We start from the raw sequence: 24,507 nt of genomic DNA, 5'->3' as shown, positions 1-24,507 counted from the left end.
AAGAAATTGCTTGTAGTCTACTTGGTAGGGTGAATACTACCTATACTCAAGAGCTACTCACTGCTATGTAGTCTACTAGACTGCACCAGCTCCCTTGGGTTAGGGCCACCTATAACAGGCTCTGAGTCATTCAATCATGTATAAGCGGTCACACTCAGAAACGTATAGTACCGTGTGAAGCTGGGACCTCAAAGCTAAGTGTCTCGACGAGGCTCTGGTGTGCATGACTAGACGGGAAAGTTTTGTGAGTTCTTAGACTGAATTAAGCACCACGGGAGCACAAGATATAGTGCATAGCTATTACTCAGGCGGGATATACGGTGAGCTAAGCTCTTCTAGGAGGTTGGCACATCCCTCTATGGTTCCGCAGAATGCGTCAATATTGGATAGTTTGTTGGTCCTACTCTAAATCCGACTTCGCTGAATTGCTGCTTCCGATTTATGTAACGTCCCGAGATCTATCACGATAATGAATCAACTCCGGTTGTCCTCCGTCATCTTTGAATTCATAGTCCAAATTTGCACTGATAAAGTCACTTTCCATTTATTCGCATCATAACTACGTCTTACTTAGGCTATAATGCAACTGGAATATAACCACTCACAACTTTACGCTCTCGCAAGATTAAGAGACGCCACCCCAGCTTAGTGCTCTGGAGAGGCAAGCCACTCCCTCAGCCCCTCCGCATCCCGACAATGGAACTTAATCCCAGCCGACCACGGAATAGCCTGGGCCTCCGTCGGCGTCGCTGTATCAGCAATAGCGTCCATCTCAAGCGAACACTCGCGCTCAGCGCGAAACGGCGGGAAAACGTGTTTTTTAGCCTCTTCGCCTAGGGGTTGGCGCTCCCAGGAAAAGAAATACAGGAGGAGGACGAGTGTTGAATAGAGGCCGCGGTTTGCCACTATAGGAAGGTCAAGGTAAGCCAGGGCCAGTATGGTGATGGATGGAATGGTGGAGGAAGGAAAAGGCCCTACTGTCTATTCCAGGGCAGACACGACGCCCTGCACCGTAGGTTAAGTGTGGCACACCGAGCTTGTCGCCTCCTTCGCCCGGAAGGTCGGTCCGGCCTTTGCGCCCGTCTAACCATCGTTCGGGGAGGAACTCATCGGGGCGGTCGAAGGAGTTGGGGTCGCAGTTTCCTGCATGGAGGTTCATGATGACGAGCTGGGATTGTCAATGATGGAGTTCTGGGGAGCATATATATCCTACAGGATCATGTGGCTTACCGTGTCTTTCGGAATCTTGTGGCCCCCGTAGCTGGCACCATCCAGGGTCTCGCGGGGGAAGCCGAGACGAACGGGTGTAAAGATCCGGGAGCCTTCCTGTGTAGTTTTTTGGAGTTGGTTACTGTCAGGATTAAAGGGGAGTCGGGTTTACGCACAGTATGTAGAGCCTTGATATAGGCGACCCGGTCGAATTCGTGCGGTTGCGGTGGCTCGCCGTTATACACCTGCTGGATAGCCTCGAACCCGTTCTGCTGAAGGTCTGGCCGGTTGGCGAGGTACCCGATAATCCAAGTCAGCGAGTAACCCAGGTTGACACCGGCAGCGACTGCGACGAGTGATATCATTAGAGGAGGGGGCTTTCAACTGTGAATAGGGGGTAGGAGAACAAGACATACTGCCCGTGTAGGCGGCCAAGAGAATCTCTTCTTCTTTCAAAGTTCCTTCACGGAAGATGTTACCTAGGATCGAGGGGGTCTGGTCTCCGGCTGCTACGCGCGCTTTGAGGTCCCCTATCATCTTGCTAATGTAGCTTTGCTGCAATCTTCGGAACTCGCGGGCCTTTTCGGTCTTTTCATCATGTGCCCATGTTTGGATACCGAGAATCCTGCCAATTGCATAGCGAACCCGGAGGGCAGCACTGAGGGCGGGCACATAGTCTCGAAGTGGTGAGCCAATGGTGCGCTGACGAACTGGGGTTGTAGATAGGTTCAGTACACGAAAGTCGATTTCGTTGTAGGGGAACTCACAGATATTGGTCTCATTCTCAGCCAGCAATGCCACGGTTTCTTCGTCAAGTGGTTGTCCCATCAACTGCTCCGAGACCTGGCCCGTACCAAAACGATGCAGCTTCTCAGCCATGTCGAGTGCAGGACCTTGGCTGATCTCGAGAACTTCTCCGAGCAGCCTTTTGAGCTTGGGATGGATGACTGGGGTGTAGATTGGCAGAATTCGAGGAGCAATCTGAGAAGTTAATGCCTTGCGTGTACGGACTAGGCGCTCGCTAAACGGTGAAGCTATGGGAGAATGACGAGTGAGCATCGGCCTACTAGCAAAGGGTTGAAGAACACTCACTACCAACGGTCCAGATACCCGAGGAGGCGTAGTCGCTATGAAATAGCTTAAAGGTGGGACGCGACTGATAAGCAGGCCCTTGCTGGACAACAGTCTGCGCCAGTGCCTTATGGCTGTTGATGAACACTGCCTCACGATTCCCCAAGGACACTCGGATCACATCACCATACAACTTGGTCCATTCGCTGATCTTCTGGACATGGCCCTTCTCCAGCTGAAGCAAAAGTCAGTCAAGCGAAAAACGTCACGATCGAAACAGCTCACTTGAAGAAGATTGCCGACAAACGGAAGACCGGGCGGACCAGGAAGGGTTAGGGTATGAGGAGCACCGCCCAATATGCCCTCAATAGACCAAACAAGGCGCCAGAACAAATCGCAGCCAGCCGTGAATCTTTTGAGACTGACAAAAGTAATGACAACTGCAAGCAAAGCATACATTACTTGGTCATAGCGGACAGAGTTGCTGCTGAGAATGGCATCTCCACCGCCGAGATGGATACAGTTTGAGCGAACGGAGATGTTCATTGCGGTCAGTGGTCAGTCTGTTAAGTTGACTGGGAAGATTTAATAGAACAAGGAATTTTATATGCTAAAGGGAGAGGAGCTGTTGTGAGGATATATCTGTAGCAAGTATAATGACAATAGATCCGTTCACCGAAGGTATATATATTCGGCCTCAGCTACATCTGAACACACTTGGTCCGGCACCTTAGACCGGGAGCTCGGCACGCGACCTGTTGTACAATAAAGTATCCCTATCAGGCTGCTGCTTTTGAATTCATATCGTCTCTTACCTCACGTAAGATGGTGAACTCGAATGGCGTTGAAAAGACCACCTGAAAGCCTCCGGGCCGTCATTCAACAGAATTTACGTGCCTAATGCGGATTGTGCCGAGCCAGTCGGAATGGGCTTGTCGGAGGTTAAGTATGAATCAGCGACTATCGGAGTCGCCATTGTAGTGGAGTCCTGAGTGAAGGCTTAAATGGTACATTGGTGGTGAGTGTGTAAACATCAATTGAGTTTCGAACGGCGAGGAATTGCTGGTTCGATTGGTCCTTCGAAATGCGGTGAAATGGAGGTAATGTCCGGTGTTCCTTCTTTGATATTTGCGTGATGGAACGATATTGAAGGACTCACGTCAATTGTTTAATGCCTCAATTGACAAATGGTTCTCCATCTCCTCGGACGCTAAAGAAATAGTCCAGCCTCGTTTTGATGAACCGTGATAGCCGGTTTCCGAAATCAAGTTATACAAATCATGGATTATGACATCAAGGTTGTCGAGTGCACATATAGGCAAGCCACTAAGCCCAGTCTGTTCTCTATGATTGGCGAAGAATATGGTGGTTTGAGAGCTTCTCGAGATGTCGATTGGGACAATGCGTCAAGCCTGCGATGCTGTTCTGCCTGGCTGTGCATGAAATTAGTCTGGTTCCGCATAAGTGTTGAAGCACTCGTAGTGAGCTGGCTCAATATTGCCCTGATGTCTGCATCAGGCATTTCACGCCTCAGAGATGTGGGTGGATTCTTCCATCCCCAAGGTCAGTACCATCATTCCAGGGGTTTGTCTGAGCGTATTCAGGTTTAAGATTCAGGGGCTGTCTTCCTCGCGGCATGATTGGTGTGCTGCAGAGATAACCTCCAAATATCGCCGTCAAACAAAGGTTCAAGATAGGGTGAACCTGGTGTACCGATTTGACCGAGTTATTCCTCAAGATATAGCAATGTAGCGTAGGGGACTTTTCAATGTAAGGCCATAACCTGTGAGAGTTAGGAAGAACTGTTTCTAATTGGACTTCACCCTATCCTGGCAAGTGGGTATTCACGAAGAAGCAGGCGGTTGATGGCAACACGCGATATAAAACGCGGTGGGTAATTTGTGGAAATATTTCCAACGGGTATCAAACCCTCTGGGTAGACACAGCAGCGGCCGTCGTCGCCCAGGCTGGTGCAATCAGAGCATTCCTGAATGTGAAACTGACAAATTCAGTATACATGCGCCAGCCGCATGGCTTTGAGAAAAGCGGGAGAGGAGCTCTTGTCTGCAAGCTTGGTCAGGCCCTCTACGACACCTTTCAGGAGAAGCTGGAGGCAATTGGATTCTGAGTTTTATCTCTTATGACACTAGACTATTCATTCAAAGGACAAAGCTGAAACTGTACGTCACTGCCCATAAACCCCCGAACTATCAGGGTTAACTGCGCCGAAATACAATGGGTCCTCGCCGAAATGGGCAAAAAACCCCTATTAAGGACCTCGGCAAGATGAAGCACTACCTTGGGCTCCGGGTTGAACAAACAGAAGCAGGCATCAATTGCCACAACCCGTCTTCATTGACAAGCTCTTGGAGGATGCAGGAATGTCGGAATGCCATCCTGTATCCATACCGATAGAACCTGGCTTGGACATCGATGACCCGCATGACCAGAAAATCGATAAGAGACAGTACCATAGTGTGACATGTCCATTGCAGAGGCCTGCATCCCACACGTGACCTGAAATTGCACGGGCTGCGACTTTACTGGCCCAGTCCAATACTCGGCCAACCCAAAAGATTGATTCAGTCTCCCAATAGGAACAGCTTCCCAACTCGCACAGATGGTGCCTGTTGAAAGCGGTGGAGCGCCTATCATCATGCTTTATATTTGTAACGTAGTACCCGGCCGTCCCGATTACCCGGCCGTCCCGATTACCCGGCCGTCCCGATCACCCTGCCTCTCATTGAATTTCAAAATCGATTATCACAACAAACACCATTTCATTCAACTAGACATAGCGATTTTTACGTGGAATTTTCCTGTGACCAATTTTCCTATACCCACTACACCTAGGCGGAGCTCTCTTCACTGGTTGATCTGCCTGAGTAGGCAATTCACCCTGTATATGGGAATCTAAACTAGGTACTTCTGCTAGCAAGTCTAGCTGCGTAACTAGCTGTAGACCTTCTTCGACAGTTAAGCCCGCTTCGCAGGGTATTTGCGTATTTGACTGATTACGTTTTTTACTACTTTCTCATTCGCTATATGTGGAGTAGCGTTTTCTTGTGCTAGTAGAGTGGTGTTGTGTAGTGCTATGTAGTGATCTTTGATGATCTGGTCTAGCATAGTTTTTGATGGGCTCAGAGGGCTATTTGACCGCTATTTTAATAGATCTTGAAGTACTAAGGCTTGCTTCTGTAGCTGAACTGTAATTTTAGGTGTTGTTGGCGTAAACTGGCTAGATCTGCTATTTGGCCGGTTGTTTGATGGTGTAGGTGGTCGTTAGACTTCGGCAGAACCCATCGATGGGTTTTGACGGTTTATGGGTTTTTTCAAAAGGCCCAACCCAGCCCCCGGGGGCCCCATGGGATTTGACCGGCCAACAAGGTTCACGTTTCGGGTGACCGGCCAAGACGGTTCACGCGGAAGTTGTGCATCGGGCCAACCTTGGTTGGATCGGATATTAACGCAGGAACCTAGCGGAAAAATATAAATATCTATCATTCATCACACTTGAGTTACTCCAGGCTCGATCAGAAAATTCAGATTCAATCATTCTTTCTCTGGTCGCAAAGTGAGGCAAACAAGCAAAATGGTCAACCTATCCCTCATCTCCCTCTTCGCAGCCGCAACGCTCGTAACAAGCTCACCAACGGTTTATTTAATCCGCCACGGCGAAAAGCCTGAAGACGGAAATGGACTCAGTGTCGCGGGCGTGCAGCGTGCACAATGTCTGCGAAATGTCTTTGGATCGAGCTCCGAGTATGACATCGGATATATCATGGCCCAGATGCCTAAGAGCGGTGTGTTCCCTCTTTATTCTAGAGCAAAGCATGAAACAGTGCTGATTTAACATAGATGGTAAACGCCAACGACCTCTCGACACTGTCCAGCCCCTGGCTACTGACCTGGGTCTGACTGTCGATACATCGTGCGAGCGGGATGATCCGGACTGCGTGAAGGATGTGGTCGATGGGTATAGTGGAACTGGCAATATTCTAATTTGCTGGCAGCATAATGCTTTGACGGATATTGTTAAGAAACTTGGTGATAAAGACGCGCCGAATTATCCTGATGATAGGTATGTGTGCCAGCTGTGAAAGCCTTGAGTTGGAGCCAATCTGCTAACTTGATGTATAGCTTCAATATTATCTGGACTGATCCTTCACCTTATTCTTCTATTACCGCCAAGGTGAGCGAGAACTGCCCTGGTTTGGATAGCTAGATTTCTGTATTGCTGCACTGTATTGTGAAGACCGATATGATATCTATGCATACTCGCCACGAGATACGATGAAATATCAAATAGAACGGTAATATTTGATCAACGGATCATTGCTGTATTCTTTCTTTCCTAATGTATATCAGAACAGAAAATACTATATAAAAGCGCTCTTTAGTGTGTGTACGCTTTTTGGCCTAGTCGCGTATTTTGCTGTATTGCACCCATATCTCGGGAAAACATCAGACTGGCTAGAAAATAACACCGCTTATCAATATATACATTGTAATGTATGAAACTAGCTAGTATCTATGAAAACAAGCGCCATATAATGCAAGGTAGGCGAACAGCAGCCTGGGAAGTGGAAATTTGAAATGTAATCAGTCTATCTATCCTATCGAGTATCGATAACTGGTGCCTGATCCCGCCAGACAGCGTAGCCGAGTAACTCCAATAGGTGGCGCTCGTGATGGGTAAAAATACACACGTCTTCGTTCTGCAGGAACTTCTGTGCATGGCGAAGAAGGATCAGAACGTGGGTAGTAGAAACAGATAACTGCAGAAGAGCTTCATGGTTGAGAACGATCTTTGTGATTAGCCTGGTCAAGCAGTAACTGAAGCTCTTAGCTTTCTGAATGTCGGGACATAATCCTCTATCAGAACAAACTAGTGTCTGATAGATTATATTTCTCTACTTCAATCGACAAATTGTTCCAATCTACAGCTCGCAGAAACTTGGCTTCACAGTTAAACTCACAAGTCTGCATCTAGTGATAGGTGCAACCTAGCTATTGCTTTTTGTGTATCCTGCTGGGAGAAGAGCCCCCTGCATGCACAGCAGGCTTATTAAGCTTGGGCTAGTCTAGTAGGGAGTCACTTGAGCTCTAACATAACTGGAGATTTGCTCACTCAGCACTATATCAGATAGACTTAGTAAGGATAGAGTAGATGTATGTCCAGATTTGAAAGGACGTACTAAGCTAGCTAGGATGGAAAAGCCTACAAACGTAACTTCGATGCTGTGGGAGATCGACTTGATAGCTAAATTGAAAACTGTTTTACCTAGATTAATAATGTTAGTGAGGCGAATAATTCTCCTGGCCTAGCCCGACGGCAACCGTAGCTCTAGGTGGATCCAGCCACTCTACCTGTCCTCTACCCTGAGCGCTTAAAAATTATCATTTCAACGTTTAATAAACCGCCTTAACGCCTAGCAAAATTGTGGCTGCTTGGCACGAATCGCGAATAGAAATCTCTGGCTCTGGTATAATTCCACGCAGATGGTTGCTGTCGGAAAGCGTACTCGAAACAGCATAAAAGACGTACCTTTTCTGTTAAAAAGAAAGTATGACTTTCCTTCTTATATACTCTGAGGCCACTTGGGGTGTTGTCCGTAGAGTAGGCTATGCGTTATTAAGTGTTATTTGTAGGGGAGTGCTGTATTATGAAGTAAACTCTGTAGTTGGGATCTGTGATGAAAAAATATCCGTAGGAGAGTGCTGCGTTAATAAGTTCTCCCTTGTATCGATGATCCCTGTGTTGTAAGAGTGCGCTCTGTAGGAGACCGCTGTGATACCAGTTTCTCCCTCACAGCCTTGAGCCCTGTGATTGTATAATTTTGAGCTTCTATGTATCCTTAAGCCCTATGTTATCAAAGTTGTGCTTGTTTAGGCAGCCCGTGGTGCTGCGGTGCTCCTCCTGATCCTCTGGTGATATGTAGGTTTCTCTTTGTGGTGTCAAAGACTAATATTCGAGGGAGTTACTTGAAGAAGCTAAAACTGCTCCAAAGGATAATAGAAATCAAGAATCCTCTCAGAGACTTTGTGAATTATGCTGTTTAGCTTTGTTTGTAGGTGCCGCTATTCATGTCCTTGGTTTGCGTAATTTGCGTATAATATTTAATTATATTCTGAGCTTTGAGATAAACTTCTCCTCTCTATATATTATATAGAGTTGTGAGTTATAGGAGTGGTCAGTATCCTAGTGTCTGATAGTATGGTGGCCAATCTGGGTGGCCACTGAAATCTCAAGTGGTGATTATTGGTGTGAATACTTGTCTCTGTAGGCTATTAGTAGCAGTGGAAGTTGTCTGGATGTAGTGAGATATAAGTATTGTTAACGGTGAGGAGGGATGATATATGTTGAGGGTGAGGGTTGAAGGTGAGGGTTGAAGGTGAGGTTTGATGGTGGTTGATAGTGTGTTGATAATCTGTTGATGGTGTATCAATGGTGAGTGAGAGTTGAGGGTGAGGATCGGTGATGATGGGGCCTGGTCAGTGAGTCTATATGCTGATGTATAGTGCGGTTTGTTTGTCTAGCGGTGAAATAGCTGCTACCGGTAGCCACTATTATTGTTATAGTGGAGATATTTGTTCCCTTATTAATTCAAAATTTGATGTATAGTGCGAAATGATGCAGTCTATTAGCTTTAATCTGGTAGTATAGAGAATTGTAGTTTATTCAATACCCTGTGTATGTAGTCTTATTTCTGAAACAACTCATTTTTTAGCTAGGGGCTGTGTGATGGTGTAACCAACTTAGGATGCCTGCTAGGATAATCTACTGAGGGCGTCCTGATATGATAAGGATATAAGTGAAGAATGTAATATGTGCTTAATATTGGTATGACGACATTCAGACTAATCGCTGGTCCTCCTAAGAGGATCCAGCTCCTCGTTTTTAGGGGATGCCTGTATGTGTATGAGGCAGGTAGGTAAGGTGATGTATCTACTCTGGTGGTATATAGGTACTTTTACTGCGTTCCCTATATCTCTTGTATATTTGGTATAACTGTTAGGATAATTCTGGTTCCTGATGGAGGGAACACCTATGCTATTACGTTCGAAAGTGTGGCTGAATTAGGTTATATAATCTTGAATTGGATTGAAATTGAATAGAAGAATATTTTTAGGCTATCAAAATTATTATCTTTATATATTGTTAGGGTATAGATCTGGCAGATACGTATTAGGAGCTAGGTTAGACAGGTTCGTACGACAGTATAATAAGAATAGACAGAATGTAGTTTAAAAAGGAGGCCGGGACCACCCCCGAAGGTAAGTCAAAACCAAAACTTGACCTACACTATTTTTACCTTACCGAGCTGTCTATAGCGACTTATCCGAGCCACTGAGGCTATAATACTGTAGTCTTGAGATCTAATTAAAATGGTCTAGATAGACCTGGCTAGAACCCGCGGGTACCCTCCACGACCCTGACCCTCACCTCCCCATGCGGAGGGTCAGGGTCCGAGACCTGGACCCGCGGGGAGGGTCGTACCCAGGCCGACCCTCATGAGGGTTACCCGCGGGGACCCTGAGGGTCGTCAAACATAACAAACAGGTAAAAGACGTGACTGGGCGTCAATTGCATAAATTATGTAGAAACAAGCTGTATTTCATTGTAATTGTAAACTAAAAACTTCATCATTGTATAGCCTTACAGGAGGATACACTCCTTATTGCATCCATAGGTTCATCCTCGAATAGGGGTTTAATTTTTGAATGGTTTACATTACATCTATAGCATAGTGTCTAGTCATAGTTCTAACAAGCCAAGAGTCAAACTATATACCCATCCAGTAGTCTCGACTTCTTCCGTATCCTACCTGATACACGATGCTGCGTATTAGGGAAGGATAATAATAGATTCTCCTCCGGGTTCACAAATCCATCGGCATCAGAATCTTCCTTATCACCAGAAGTGACCGCAGGCCGCTTTCCAGCGGCAACCGCTGAGAGTGGCGGTACGTTTGGGGTTGTTTGCATAATTGATACAGCAGCCGGTGTATCAAGACACAACTCAATATCCTCCTCCTCGTCATCACTGATAGCCTCGAAGGTATATATCTGGACATCAAGTACTTCTGCCGAAGCTGCTATCTCATAGTCTAAGAGATACTCTTGGAGAATCAGCCGCTGCTCCTCCTCAATATCAAATTTTGTTATACACATATACAACATAATATCACGAATAGTCTCTGGATTCAACGACCCCGGCGGTAGTGGCATACATCCCAAGCAGAGTTAAACAGACGCTCAACTCCGGCACCAGTTGCTGGAATTGACATGATATCACGGGCAATACTTGTAAGAACAGAGAACTCTCTCTGATGATCTTTCCAGAAGATCCGAACAGATCCTTTAATAGTATCTAATCAGGTAAGGTTAGTTATATAATTCATCACATAGGCTTATTTACTTACCACTCTGGAGATATTTGGTGAGCTCGTCGTACTGTGGAGCAATTGATCGTAGTGAAGAATCACCGTCAAGGGCCCTCTCTAGCTCCGATTCAGTTATTAATAACTGGCTATTAGGCTGTATCATATCTAATGGTATACGTTGGCTATATCTCTCGAAAAGAGACTGAAGACTCTTGCGGTATTCTTTTCTATAGTCCTTTCCTATCTCAGGATCTAGGTCCCAATCACCTGTTGAAAAGAACTCCATCTTACTTGATGGCGCTAAGATCGTCCCAATTGCATAAAGATTACCTTCGATATCATCTGTCTCGCCATAGTATTTCTTCAGTTTCTCCTTCGCAGCCTCAAGAGAGGAAAGCATCAGCTATTTCCAGTGAACTTTCTTTCAACGAAGCTAACGAATTAATCTTTCAAGATGATCAAAAAGCTTGTTATAAATCCTAAAGATAAGGTGGATACTCAAGTCTTTAGTACGACAAACTAGCGTAGTAAGCGTAAAAAAGGGCTAGAGAATACAAAGTAGATAGTCAATCTGCCGCCACCCCTCAATACTCAATACAAAATGGGTTTGGGTATAGTCCTTACAGTACTTATCGAATATGTCATAAAGTCTTTTCGCCCGCCGAAGCATCAGAAATATCGAATTCCATCGTGTACGGACATCCTAGATTAGAAGAAGCCTTATCCCAGCATTATTAGATTGAAGATTCAAGAAGGCTTCTTTACGTTGAGGGCTTCCGTTGATATAAACTGCAAGGCCGCGAACCTATAAGGATTATTATCGGTATTGGATTATAATTCGTAAATAGAAGCTTTAAGCTTACCTTATTTAGAGTATCGGCGATCTCATGTTTCTGCTAGCGTACACAAAGTGAATGTACACGATCTTCAGACCATTCCATCTCGGTGTTGTTATTCTTCAGGGCGGCCTTAATTTTACCAAGTAAATCAGTTAGACTCAATTGAATAACATACATAAGGCAGGGCACTTGGATAATTGTAGAATCTATCTCTTGCTGTAGCGTCTTAGTCGAATCATTCACCGCTGCAATAAGTGTCTTATTATTAGACGCATTATCAGTTATCACCGCCAGTATACGGTCAGCGATCTGGTGCTTCTCTAGGATCTGGAGAACAACCCTACCGAGGTTCACTCCAGTATGAGATCCAGATATTAACTTAAACCCAAGGAGAACCTCGCGATACTCCCATTCCTGGTCTAGGAAGTATCCTGTGATAGCTATAAATGCTTGCTGGAATGGAGAAGTCCAACAGTCAAGCGCAATCGACATTCTTACACTAGATGGAAGCCGTTGTAGTGTCTCCTGTTGATATTCTATAACAAAATCCTGAAGGCGCTCACGAATCACCTTTCTTGATGGAACACTTAGTAGTGTGGGTGCTAGCCGTGCGTAGGAAAGGAGGTCGTGGAATTCTTGATATTCGACAAATAGGAAGGGTAAATACAATACAGTGATCAGGTTTAGGATCTTCTGCTCCCATATTTACTGGGTAAAGGTAGGCACTAGTCTTCTCTCAGCCTAAATAATAGTGAAAATAGTATTAGTATTAATATTAAATATAGGCTGGTTCAAATATACTGCGTCACTAAGTAGTTGCTGGATATTACCCTTCTTCGGTATTCGCTGTCGGCACCTTAGCCCATCGAGATGTTTCTGCATCAATGAGGTTCCAGTATGGTTGGTAGTTGGGTGCTCAAGAATTGTACGGCACCGTTTGCATATAACGCCTGGCTTCCCATCTTTGGTATTTGCAACTTGTTGAAACCCTTTCCAGCACTCTGCACGACAGTTCACATCCCAGTTGATCCGCTTCTTCTTACCAAAGTCGGTTTCAAGCCACCACTGAATAAATTCTGCGGTCATTGTAGTTGTAAAGACAACGTACTCATTAATACGGTCTGGTTTGATTCGTATAAGAGTGTCTGGGGCCTAAGGTGCCACGCGCGATCGATGGGTTGGAAGGTCTAGAAGGTCTGGAACTGATCCAAACTGACTTTCGGATAGTAGTTGACTCTGGCTTTCGCGTTGGGATAGGGAATCGTTAGGAACAAGGTATTGTAGCATGTCTAATTGCACCCCATCGAAGCTAGATAATGCGTAGACATCGGAGAGCTGCGACATGACAGATTTAGTAACTAGAAGATAGTACTATGACTGAGGAAGAAGAGAGTGAGGAACTTACTGTTTAATTTGTAGAAAAAGATACGCAAGATTCTTGGGGCATCCGTTCATCCCTGTTCTATATGCTAGAATTGATCTATCATCTTTTGTTTCCACATAGCTAGATCTGATTGGCTAGCATAATAAACGAACCTCAATGAACCTCAAATAGACCCTCGCTTACCCGCAGCGACCCTCAAATAGACCCTCGCTTACCCGCAGCGACCCTCAAGGGGACCCTCACTACCCGCATCGACCCTCAAAAGAGACCCTCAAGTTGAGAAAAAGTCTTGATCAGAACGACCAAGTCCAATAATTGCAATCTTTGAACCGGATTTACAACATATTTAGATTATTTGTCCTGAATTCTTGAAGAAAAAGTAATAGAAGAAGATATAACAGCTCAAATGATGTAAAAATGAGGTTATTTGAACCACGTTTTTATAGCTTTCTTAAAAAACAGTGGTTCTACAAATGAAGATACACATAGGTTACACTATCTGCAATATATATATTTACAACTTTACATGCATTTTTGTCGACAACCGCCACTGACCACCCCCTATATCGATATCATCAAATATTACTTGTAATCTGTGGGTGACCATGTCTACGGTTTACTTTTACATGAATATTTATTTATAATTCGCTATATTGATGGAGTATTCAGTAAAATATCTACAAATTGACGGAACAGCTATAAAAAACATAGATGAATCATCAATTTTATCCAACCGAAAGAGGTAAGGCGTCGAAAATTTATGCAAATGCGGGTCGTTGAGGGTCGCCGAGGGTCCGCATACTGAACCTCAACGATCCTCAGGGTAGGTTGAGGGTCGGAAGGTTGGAACCTCCCCTCAAGAGGGGAGGTTCGAGGTTCTGGGGTAGGGACCCATGCGGAGGGTCGTAGCCAGGTCTATAGATGATACAGACTCTCACGAGTGTTCAACCACTCTGATCTTTAATCAATCAATCATATGTTTCTATTGGACATGTTCAGTACTAGCCAGTACATCAATTCCTTATCCTGACAAAAAAATAAAAAATAAAAATACATAATCTATCTTTATCTCATTTGCAGGAAAATCCATTACAGAGGAATAGAAATGGCTATTACGGTCGTATCTTTCGAGAATGAGGTCACTTTGTTGGCCCATCCTCCGATCATTGCGAATTAGTCCTGGAAATCTGCTGAGGACCCAGGATATTACTACTAGGCTTCCTAGAGACAGAGTCATTAAACATCCGTCCATTCCTCTTTATGTGATATATTGTAACCAGGGAAATCTCGAAAGTACGGGGGAGTAGGATACCATTAACCAGAGACCTCTCAATGAATCGATACATCTTCATGCATTTCTGTATAATCAAGTGGCCCATTAGTACTAATCTTTACGGACATTCCACTGCCTGACATATGCCTTCGTCACTTAGTCTCTGTCAAGAGCAGATATACAGCTCCGTTATTCGGGCCACACAATTGGCCCTCCGCACTCCTTGACATGTAACTTTAGGGACACTTTTAATAGTCAGTCAGGATTTCAGCTCAAAGAATGATCTTCAGAAATGGCACATAAAGAATATTGAGTCATACATAGCACATCAGAAGCTGAGCAGGAAGCTCCCAGACACTTGTTGAGGGCCTTCAGGAATGGGACACTCGGACAAGTGCATTCGGTCTGGAGATAGGAGGTACATCCTGCAGCGGCAGCGGCCTGCTCATTGCACATTTGCTAATTATAATGTATTTGGTAAGCAAGCCTTTTCCGGTGAGTCTTAATGTATTAGAGTCTCTCACCAGGCAAGTGGTCATGTTGTGGGGGTTATTGGGGTCTTGTCCCACTGCAAATGACAACAGGAAAGCGAGGGGAATAAATTGTGAGAGTCTCATGTTGGAATTAGGCTGGGTGGATAGTTTGAGCAATTCAGGAAGGTTGTAAGGGACATTGATATTAATATAGTAACGTGCGCAACTTCGTGTTCTTAAATAGTCACCGGTCCAGGATAAAGCTTCCTAATGTAGCGATTGCGGGAACATTTACTCCAGGACTTTTACAGGAAAATAATTATCGAGATTTATCTGGGTGTATTTCTGGGCTTTTTAATTGTCTCAATCGAGCTAAAGTCCTGCGGAGACACTATTTCAAAATGGACCAGAGGAAGGACTATAATTATTACAAGTGTAGGTTATGTATGGGGCTCGTACATATACCCCCCACCCTCAGTGCTGAGGACTCATCCCTGTTCTACGCTGAGAGCTCCCGAAACCCCCTGCACTGCCCAAGCATACTCGTGTATTCTTAGGGAGGATTATGTCCTACTGTTATTACAACTATCTGTCATGATAGAGAACATAGAGTGCTCTTCCAATCAGGGGTTATCCTAACTCTTAAACGCCAGCAATTCACTCATTTTAAGACGCCTATAATTGGTGTATTCATTTTTCCTGCACACATCCTATCTTAACAGTGGCAGCTTTGAGTGGAAGCGACTAAAGAATATCTAAATATGGGGTTATATGAAAAAAACTCCATGAAGTACAATCCCTGAACTTTTGAAGGTAAGTAAAAGGCCGGGGTTGGTAATAGAACAGGCTAAAGGAAAGTTAAGAAGAGGCCAGAGATTCGAAGGTGTTTACATTGGTTCGTGATAGGACTTGAAACCTTTGTCCGATCACTAAAACGCATGGACATGGCAGTATAGACGGGTCATAGATACTGGTAGTATCGTGCTCTTCACACTAACCACATTTGTCCAATCCTTAATCCTAATATCGAGCCAACTAGACACGCTTGGGTCATGATAAGAACTTGTATCAGTTCCATGTAAAACATGAATTTGACCAATGTATGACAACATGTGCATCATTTCGATTGCATGGCGTTCTCTTCAAATAATCAGTCTTTTTATCCTGAACTGATTCCCTTTGTTCTAATTCGCTCTCAATGCACCCGTCTGTATGCTCTTAGCTGGTCTCAATAGATAGATACTATCAGGGAATCTTGGAAGTAAGTTTCCTGACGTCATTGGTCAATCGTTTTAAGGTATGTTTACTAGGACGGGGATTGAAATCCAGGAGATTTGGGAACTCCTACAGGCAACAAAAAAAAAGTAGAATGCCAGATTTTTCTTTTCTTTTTTTTCAAAATTATTTCCCCTATTCAGCAGTAAAGTGCAATGCAGTATGCCATATAAGTTGACTGATCTGAGGTTCGCGCATACGGGTGGAGGCGTCGGCACCTCGTGTTTAACTCCTTGAACGATGATTCGAATGAGACACGATTTTGTTGGAACGCTGTTCAGAATTTGGGGTTATCATCGACGATTAGCTTGCCTTCTGTTATCGGTTTGTATGTGGTAGCGAATAAATTTGTTGTTGGGGCGTTAGCGCTGCGTTCGTGCGTAGTTACAATATTTTAGGAAGGTACACACCCCAAAAACTTTCGAGAAGCAGGATCCGGCTCACATCCCGCTTTCCGGACTATATCAAAATCTCTTCACGATGTTATTTCGTAGAAAGTCATCCGTTCATCCGGTGGGTCCGATGGGACCGTAAAGACGTACAAACATATCCCCTTCTGATGTGGTGTCCGTGTCGTACAAGTCATCCTTGCGCATAGGTTAACGCCTAGCCCCCTGCGATTACTTGGACTGTATGGAATAATGCTCAGTTCCGCAGAGGCTCTTTAGTGTTTGAATATCTTGATAAAGCTTTTGATAGGATCCTGTTGAGATATGCAGTGGTAACTTACCATTATTAATCGATTGGTCGCATTGGAATCCACGTTCCCATACAAATTATATGCAATTCTAAGCTCAGCTGATATCTTGGCGTTGTAATCGCCGAGTAACGGGACACTGAGTCTGAGGGTATTTCAATAGCACCCTCATTCAGTCTTTAGCATAAATAATCATTAATATTGATCATTCGGTTGACACCATTCGATGGCTAGTTTACTAGCTGTCGGGACATATCCTTTCGTCAGAACAAGCTAGCGGCAACTTACCGCTGGCGACTGATAGATCAAATTTCTGTGCTGGGTGACCCTGCGCGAAGCTGCGGCACCGGTGTTGAGACCACCGAGTATCGGCGTATGGGATTTAGGAGTATTTTGGACTGGGCCTCATACATACCTGCATCTATTATACATGAATTAATTAACTTTTGCTTAAGGGTATAAACTGTTCACTTAACTATGTACACGGTACATGGTAGCTAGCTGGTGATATCAATAGAAAGAATGAACTTTTTATCGTTGATATTCTGATAATTCGTTTCCTATTTTAGCGCCAATAATGTAAGTAACAGTGCGACATTAAATTACGGCTATGTATCCTGCTAACAGACACAGCATATCGCCAAAGAGCATGTGACAAAGCTCGAACCAAGGGAATGTTGCACAAAGGAGCAACCGGTGTAAAGAAAGGATACACACACACTTTAACATAGTTTTTGAATTGGCAACCTAAATTGATTGCGCCGTCATGCAACCCCTAGCTCATAGTCGAGTTTTTCAGAAAAGTCTATAACTATATACAGTGTATTGAATACACTACAATTTGCTGTAATACCAGATTGAAGCTGATGGACAGCATTATTTCACATTGTACATCAGCTTTGAAATATTAGTGACGGAACGAAGATGATAGGTTCTATTCGAGTGGATGTATCTGGACTCTTGTGGAAAGGTCTCCGTCCGCGACTTGAGTAATGATTCCCCCGATTTCCCTGAGCGCTTTTTGGAAAGCTTCATTCATCTGCTGGCGTTTTTGCACCTCTTGCTCCACACCCTGGAGTTGTAGTTCAATAGATAAACTGAAGGTGACACGCTCATGTGGGCCCCTCACGGTTTTTACGTTTTCGTAGCATCACTTGTGACGGAGGCTCGATGTTGTAGCAACTTTCTAGAGAGCTATGTCCCGGGCTAGGACGGTCGCGGCCGTTCTAGACTTCGCCGAGGCATCACAACGAGTTCGAAGCCACGCGCCACGAGGGCAGCCTAACAACGCGAACGGCAATTCAGTCACGACAAGATTTGACGAAGCTCTAAGTTCGTTTTCAGGAAATTAGTAGTTAAAACCTACATGTGTGTGCATGGAAATATATAATTGCTGTAGCCTGTGTATTGCTCCGTGATTGATTGTAAACCCCACCTACTAGGCTCAATACATATATATTTATATTTTAGTCTAGTAGGAAGGCGAACTCTAAGGGGTCGAGGTAGGTAACTAGGCTCCCAAGTCTTCTCACTCAATGGCCTAAATATCCGGTCGATTTCTGTGAAAGTCCTAAGAGAGTGAGTTACTGGACAGTGCGGGGAAATTCAAGGACGTGTTTTTCCTGGATTGAAATCTTGCCTCTCTACAAATAATTAATTCTATTTTGTACGATGACGTGACAAATGGTTGTAGATTTATTGGCTCATCCAGCAACTTTCGTCCACTATCTACAATAAACTAGTACATATCTAACGAAATTCCGCCGTAGCTTATATTGCTAGTTCTTCCGTGAACTACTTATATAGCCAGGTAAATCAAAAGATTCTTCAGCCTATTTAAACCTAGCATATAATAATCCGAGCTCTCTGTAAGTTTTTAGATTTTGAGTCGGAAACAGCAACGATGATAATAGGGAATCTCAGAAACATTATATGGCTTAAGGGTATCAACAGTCTACACCCCGACGACGTGAACATTATCCCATTCGACACCATCACTACCCAGGCACAAGATAACTCCTTTTGCGGTTTACCCCTCATTTCGCCACTGCCAGTTTTGTCACCGGTAGAATTCAATCAGATCTTCCTGAAGTCAGTAAAGTTCAGCTTAGAGGCATCATCAATACAACTATATTCTCCCCTCCAACCCAATCAGAATATATTACAGAATTAGAGATGTAGTCTATCGTACATTACACCATCAGCCTTAAGACAGACCGAAACCCTGAAGACCGCAGAAGAATATATCTCCTTGGATATAAAAACACAACCCACCGGTCCGGATAAGGATAGAGAAAGCTCCATCACTTCTATCGAATATACTAAGCTAAAGCCTAAACAGATAAATAGTAGCCTCCCCTCCAATACCGAATCAACCATGCAACCATCAAAACTATTAATGTCCATTACCCATCGTGAACTGCTGCTCAAACGTAATCGTTAAGCAGCAAAACAATGCTGTCAAAAAAGAAAACTGCAGAACCAGCAGGACGAATTAACTCTGAAAATGTAAGCTACTAGGAATAAGGAACTATTGGCTGGCACCAAAAGGTTACAATATGAGGTGTTGGATCTATAACTTGAAATACTCAAGCATTCACAGTGTGAGGGGTATATCAAGCGGTACGTAGAGCAGATAACGGGAAGGGTCCTGTGTGAAGATACTGTAAGTAATGTTCAATAACAGGCAACAACAGGCAACTAATATGGTTTCATCAAATAATAAAGATAAAAGGCTTGTGTCGTTGCCGGCAGCAATGTCTTAATATCCTAACAACCTAGGGAAGGCGAATTGAGTGGCTATCCATGCTAGGTTGTAGCCTATAGTTTCGAAGCTTTATTATAGGATGGTTCTTAACTTAGGAAGATTAATAGTCTTTGAGTTTTGTTCTCGCATTAACGTTATCTTTTCTAGATTCCTTTTTTCTTCCTATTCTTTTCTTCCTATTCTTTTCTTCTTCCTTTCTTTTATGCCTTCTCTTTTCCTGAGCTATTCTTTCGTATCAACATATTGTTTCTATAATAGACTTGATCAACAAAATGATCATAATCGTCTTTCGAAACAATATAGAAAATCGGGTCTCCATAAGCAAGGTAAATATTTATTATATAGTCATATGTGTGTTCGTATAATACCTAAGCATGCTCCAATAGTGGTTGATCTACCTGTAATTGGACGAATTTTAGATATATATTCACCCATAACTTCCTATGACGAAGTATTTAATAATTTAAAGTCTCTTCTCTTTATCTATTAGGTGGTTTCTCAGAGTTAGGTACAGGCATTCTCGAAATCGACTTGGCCAGTACACACTAAGACGCTCTTTCTCGGCCGCACTGCTAAGACCTTAGCGTAGATTATCTATTGACCAGACCAAACTTAGCTGAGAACGATTGTAAAATATGTCTTTTATTAGTGACCTCTCGTAGTCAAGATGGGAACTGGAAAGTGTACAGTTTGGCCGTAACAGGTCACCTGTCGCTGCGGTCTTATACGTAAACACATTAGACTATAGCATCAGAGAAGGCCCGTCTGCACTCCCTTGTAGGGAGGCAATATATCTGTATATTGCAATACAGGTTTCTATATATATAGGGGGGTGGGAGGGACAAAATCAAGACTTGACTGTGTAAGATATGACAAGCTACCACCAAAGGCAAGGTACTATTAGCGTTCCTCTAGAGGATACCAAGATAAAAAGGGCCTTCACAACGTGCAAAGAGTACCAAAAACACCGGATAAGGGTACAAACAACCTCCCATCCCCCATCCCCCTTTCCCTTCTCTCCCTTACCCTACTCTCTCTCTCTCACTCTCTCTCTCCCCCTTCATTTTGCCCTCATTACATTCTTTCCTCTGCTATATAGACTTTCTCGAGTGTTGACCCTTCATCCGCTCTCTAGTACACCGGCATGCCGTGTACGGAATACATCACTTATGGCTATAGATACGTAACAGATAACTGTCTGACAAGCATCGGAAAACCTCCGCGAGAAGGATACAGGAGGAGCTGGACGATACTAGGTCAATCCTCGAATCGCTCCTTAGGCTTATACGCACCGGCAATGCTGCCTCCCTGCAGACTATAGTTCAGACAGTCCGTGGTAATGCCGGGCTAGACGAAATCCGCAACTTTCTCGACCAAGTCCTCTCCGCCCACTCCTCAGCACAACCTAACAACTTAAATCCGCAACATCCACACTACAGCATAGACCCAAACATAATAGACCCCAATATAAGGGACTTCTATGGTCCAAATTTGCAGTAATGGCCTTAAATCTTATCTTGCTACGTCGCCTATCTCTGTAAGGCAGCAGGAAGTACGTCCTTTACATACCAACGGAGTAACATTCTGGTTTGAGTTTCTTGTATAGCAGTACTAACTTATACACATATTGATCCTGCGCCATATACGTCCTATTGGAGGATGATCGGGCGGCCTTTTGATAGTTTTGGCTGCTAGGGGTCATCGTTATTCCTCAGTCTGCCCGTCATATTTCGGGAGTTTTGTATATAGGGACCGAAAGAGCCCGGCCGCAGTGGCTACACGTTTATTTCTCACGTAATATCAATTCTTTTTTACCTGACGATGCTTCTTTTGTCCTGTGTCTGGTCTTAGCCTCTGACTATTGGTCCCCCTTATCATTATCCTCTAGCACCTTGGATTGCTAAGGGGCTTACAGAATAGAGGATTATAAGTTTTATGTTAAAGGACTTTGTTATCACTGTTCAAAAATAGATCTTTCTGGGCGTATTTCTGGACCAACACACCCTCTAGTAGATGATGATACGTCTATAATACTAAAAACGGTGTCGCCATGGGATAGAGTGTAGTTTCCACCCACTTAAGATTTATTTAGCAACGGCGATTGAATATTGGTATACTCTTCCGTTACAAATTTGGCTTCTTACGTCTTCCTAGCTATTGTAAATCGAGAAAGCATTTTCTGTTAAATCTGAACATCTTGTGACTCTCTTGCAAAACTTTCACTTTAACTTTGCTCTTCCCTTGTTTACAGCCGGTCGTTCTCTCAGTAATGCTGCCTCTGAAGCCTGTATTATAAGATACGGCTGGAATTATGCCCGTGCATAGGGCTCCGAAAGGAATAAAGTAATGTGAATATGAATATATGAACTTTTCATTCACGCACGTTGAGTATCGCAGTGGTCAAAGCTTATGGCGGGACTAGCGATGGATGTTTAAATAGATGGGGTTCCCACTTTTAATAGTAACCTAAATAAGAACATTAAAACTACCTATCTCAACACAGACAACTATCCATGGACCTGATTGGACGTACATTTCTGTTCCAACAGACTAACACCCGATGGATGGTAGAGAAACTAATTTTAGAAACATCCAATCAAATCTCTCCCTTTACAAATATATTATCCGGGAAAGGACTTGTCGGCGCATGGAGTGGTAAATTACAACTAGTAATCAATTGATTACCAAGGAACCCACATTTCTTTGTGTTTTGTATTGTATATTGATTCCCCTAGTAACCTCGGTGTATTAACCACCAAGTATACACACGTACAGAGGTATTTCAACCTGCGCTCGATCGCATGCTTATTTCGATTTAATCAATCAATCTTTTTATCCCAAATTGGTTCCGCTTGATCGCATTCACTCGGAATTCATACTAGTCCATAAACTTTTAGTAAGTGCGGATAGGACTCCAGTGTGTGTAGAGGTATAACAGATTTCGAAAACTACTTTATTTGCGTTAAATATTCCAACAGGTTCCCCCTGTCGGGATATATCCCTCTATCAGAACAAGCCAGCGTCTGATAGATCACATTTCTGTGTATGTAACCTTGCGCTAAGCTGCGGTTCCGGCTTATGGGATTCAGGGGTACTTCGAACCTGAGCCGAAACACACATTTATCATACACGAATCAATCAACCTTTGCTTTAGAAGCATAAACTGTTCACTTAACTGTGTACACAGGACCTAGCTGGTGATACCAACACCCCCCAAAACGAAGGTCGCGTTTAAATGCTTCCAGGTGTTCATCAATTGATTGATTGTATTTTCGAGTAGGAGGCAGTTAAAAGAATGTAAACACAGCTTAAATAGTGCAGCTTACAAGTTCCACGTCTTCCGCATCATCCGGTGATAATTGAATTTCTTGATTCACCAACTCAGAGGATCCAAGCAAGTCATCCATCCAGTAGTCAACACCAATCAAATCCCAGCACCCCTTAGAAGATCTCAGAAATAGATTCTGTTAATCTATAAAGACGAGTTTACGTTCAATAGCGCGAGTAGAATGGATATAGCCTCAACGGAACAACAGGCATCGAAGTGCTTCAGAACGAATTTGTCGGGACGAAAAATAAATCACAACAGTTAATTCCTCATTTGACCACTTAAATACATGCGGTGATGCTACAAATCTCCTATCATTAGCATCAAAACTGGATAGACTTTCATATCAGGGACATATCGTATACGGGTAATGGAGGGAGTTGTGTCAAGGAAGACTCTTCCTCAGAAACAATTTTCATCTGCGATCTCACATCCGAGTTTGGATAGCTACTGCCTTACTGGTATTACATAGTCAGGTTACCCTATAAAGTGTCCCCATAAGTCCGGCACCACACTAGAGCGCTTTTATACGTCGGCCCCCTAACTTTTTTTTCTCTTCCACAACCACTACATAGTCTCTTTTGGTCAGCGTTTATCTGGAAAATATGCCAAAAAAGCTGAATTATCCCCTAGCTAACAAGCAGCTATTTTATATAGCTTTGAGAGTGGCATTTCAGTTTCAAATCTTGCAGCCGATTTCGGGTGCTAACGATCTACAATATACCGGACACGAATTCGCTTCTAATAACAGAATAACGTATTCTCACACACTTACAGTGGCAGACCTCTATTGTACAGCGATTTAGTTATCTGATACATATTTTAACTTGCCTGTAAACATCCTAGTGGTCCTATCGACAGCGTCGCGCTAATTACCCTCAGTCTCCCTCCTGCAGCATATTATACTCGAATTCTCTAGTGAACAGCACTTCAACGCTATAAGTTAAGAGAATGAATCCCAATTATATTATCACAGCATTTAAACGAAGTAATTTGGTACTCTGGGCGTACTGATAATTTTAAACTTGTCGATCGTTGCTATAGCTACTGGGTTGGGGGCTGCTAGGTTTCACTGCAGATGGAGAGTAGGAAGATTTTCTAGGGGAATTTGGACGTAGTATACCTCCCGGGAAATAATTCGGAAGACAATGACATTCGTCATTTATCCACTATGCGGAGGAGCTCGGGTCTGTTCTCCATCAGATCCAGGTATTGATCTAGGACTAAAGTGTCTTGATTAAAATCCGGGGTATTAAAGCCGTTGAAAAAGGGAAAGCCATCTACTGTAGAGGATCTCTTCTTCCCAAATGCCCATTTAGTAATCGACGAGACTGTGTGCCTTAAGTTGGTCACAAATTTCGATCAACTCTATACCTATGACCTTAAGGTAAACCTGGCTCAATAGCATCGCTTGCACCGACTGTGCCCCCTTCGCAATCAAGTCCTGGGTTAAATCCTTTTGCTTCTGATAAAAGCAGAGCCAGTAAAGGTTAAGGTTATTCCAGAGCTGCAGATGACCAGGATATAGAAGTGGGTCGTCCTGTAGAAGTCCTACGTAATACTATAAAAGCGATTAGTCACTTACTTCTCCGTCAGACTACCTCCTAAACAGGCTATCCAATGATGTATGTATGAAACGTGCCTATAGCCTTGAAAAGAAGGGCCAAAGCCAAATAAACCTGGGGTAAGAAAAGGGCCTATTCCTGATTACGATTAGTATGATAGCTATCTCATTTGCCCAACTTTGCCCCCCAATCGAGTTTGTACCTTTTCAAAGAAAAGTCAAATAATGAAGAGGAGCTCA

General features: G+C 43.7%; 3 protein-coding genes across 3 annotated transcripts; 1 reads left to right on the top strand and 2 right to left on the bottom strand.

Annotated features, from left to right (window-relative positions):
- Positions 1 to 645: 645 nt before the first annotated feature.
- On the bottom strand, positions 646 to 2,826 carry N7533_003767 (cytochrome P450 phenylacetate 2-hydroxylase; the record flags this gene model as incomplete). Its single annotated transcript, XM_057100417.1, has 8 exons — positions 646 to 905; positions 979 to 1,168; positions 1,231 to 1,326; positions 1,386 to 1,555; positions 1,626 to 1,919; positions 1,977 to 2,243; positions 2,302 to 2,515; positions 2,566 to 2,826. 8 exons carry the CDS (start codon positions 2,824 to 2,826, stop codon positions 646 to 648), a joined length of 1,752 nt encoding a protein of 583 aa, XP_056960047.1.
- A 3,046-nt stretch (positions 2,827 to 5,872) lies between these two features.
- On the top strand, positions 5,873 to 6,505 carry N7533_003766 (phosphoglycerate mutase family protein; the record flags this gene model as incomplete). Its single annotated transcript, XM_057100416.1, has 3 exons — positions 5,873 to 6,083; positions 6,139 to 6,361; positions 6,421 to 6,505. 3 exons carry the CDS (start codon positions 5,873 to 5,875, stop codon positions 6,503 to 6,505), a joined length of 519 nt encoding a protein of 172 aa, XP_056960046.1.
- A 3,516-nt stretch (positions 6,506 to 10,021) lies between these two features.
- N7533_003765 (uncharacterized protein) lies at positions 10,022 to 11,998 on the bottom strand (the record flags this gene model as incomplete). The annotated part of the gene is made up of 6 exons (XM_057100415.1): positions 10,022 to 10,035; positions 10,110 to 10,428; positions 10,515 to 10,654; positions 10,707 to 10,784; positions 10,845 to 11,049; positions 11,588 to 11,998. The coding sequence occupies 6 exons, from the start codon at positions 11,996 to 11,998 to the stop codon at positions 10,022 to 10,024; spliced, it is 1,167 nt and encodes a 388-aa protein (XP_056960045.1).
- Positions 11,999 to 24,507: the final 12,509 nt, after the last annotated feature.

Source organism: Penicillium manginii (assembly GCF_028828005.1).
Source record: "Penicillium manginii strain IBT 31320 chromosome Unknown utg000004l:1.0-7231830.0:1.0-7236170.0, whole genome shotgun sequence".
Classification (NCBI taxonomy): domain Eukaryota; kingdom Fungi; phylum Ascomycota; class Eurotiomycetes; order Eurotiales; family Aspergillaceae; genus Penicillium; species Penicillium manginii.
Note: the sequence above shows the minus strand (reverse complement) of the source record. Positions and strands in the feature narration are given on the sequence as shown.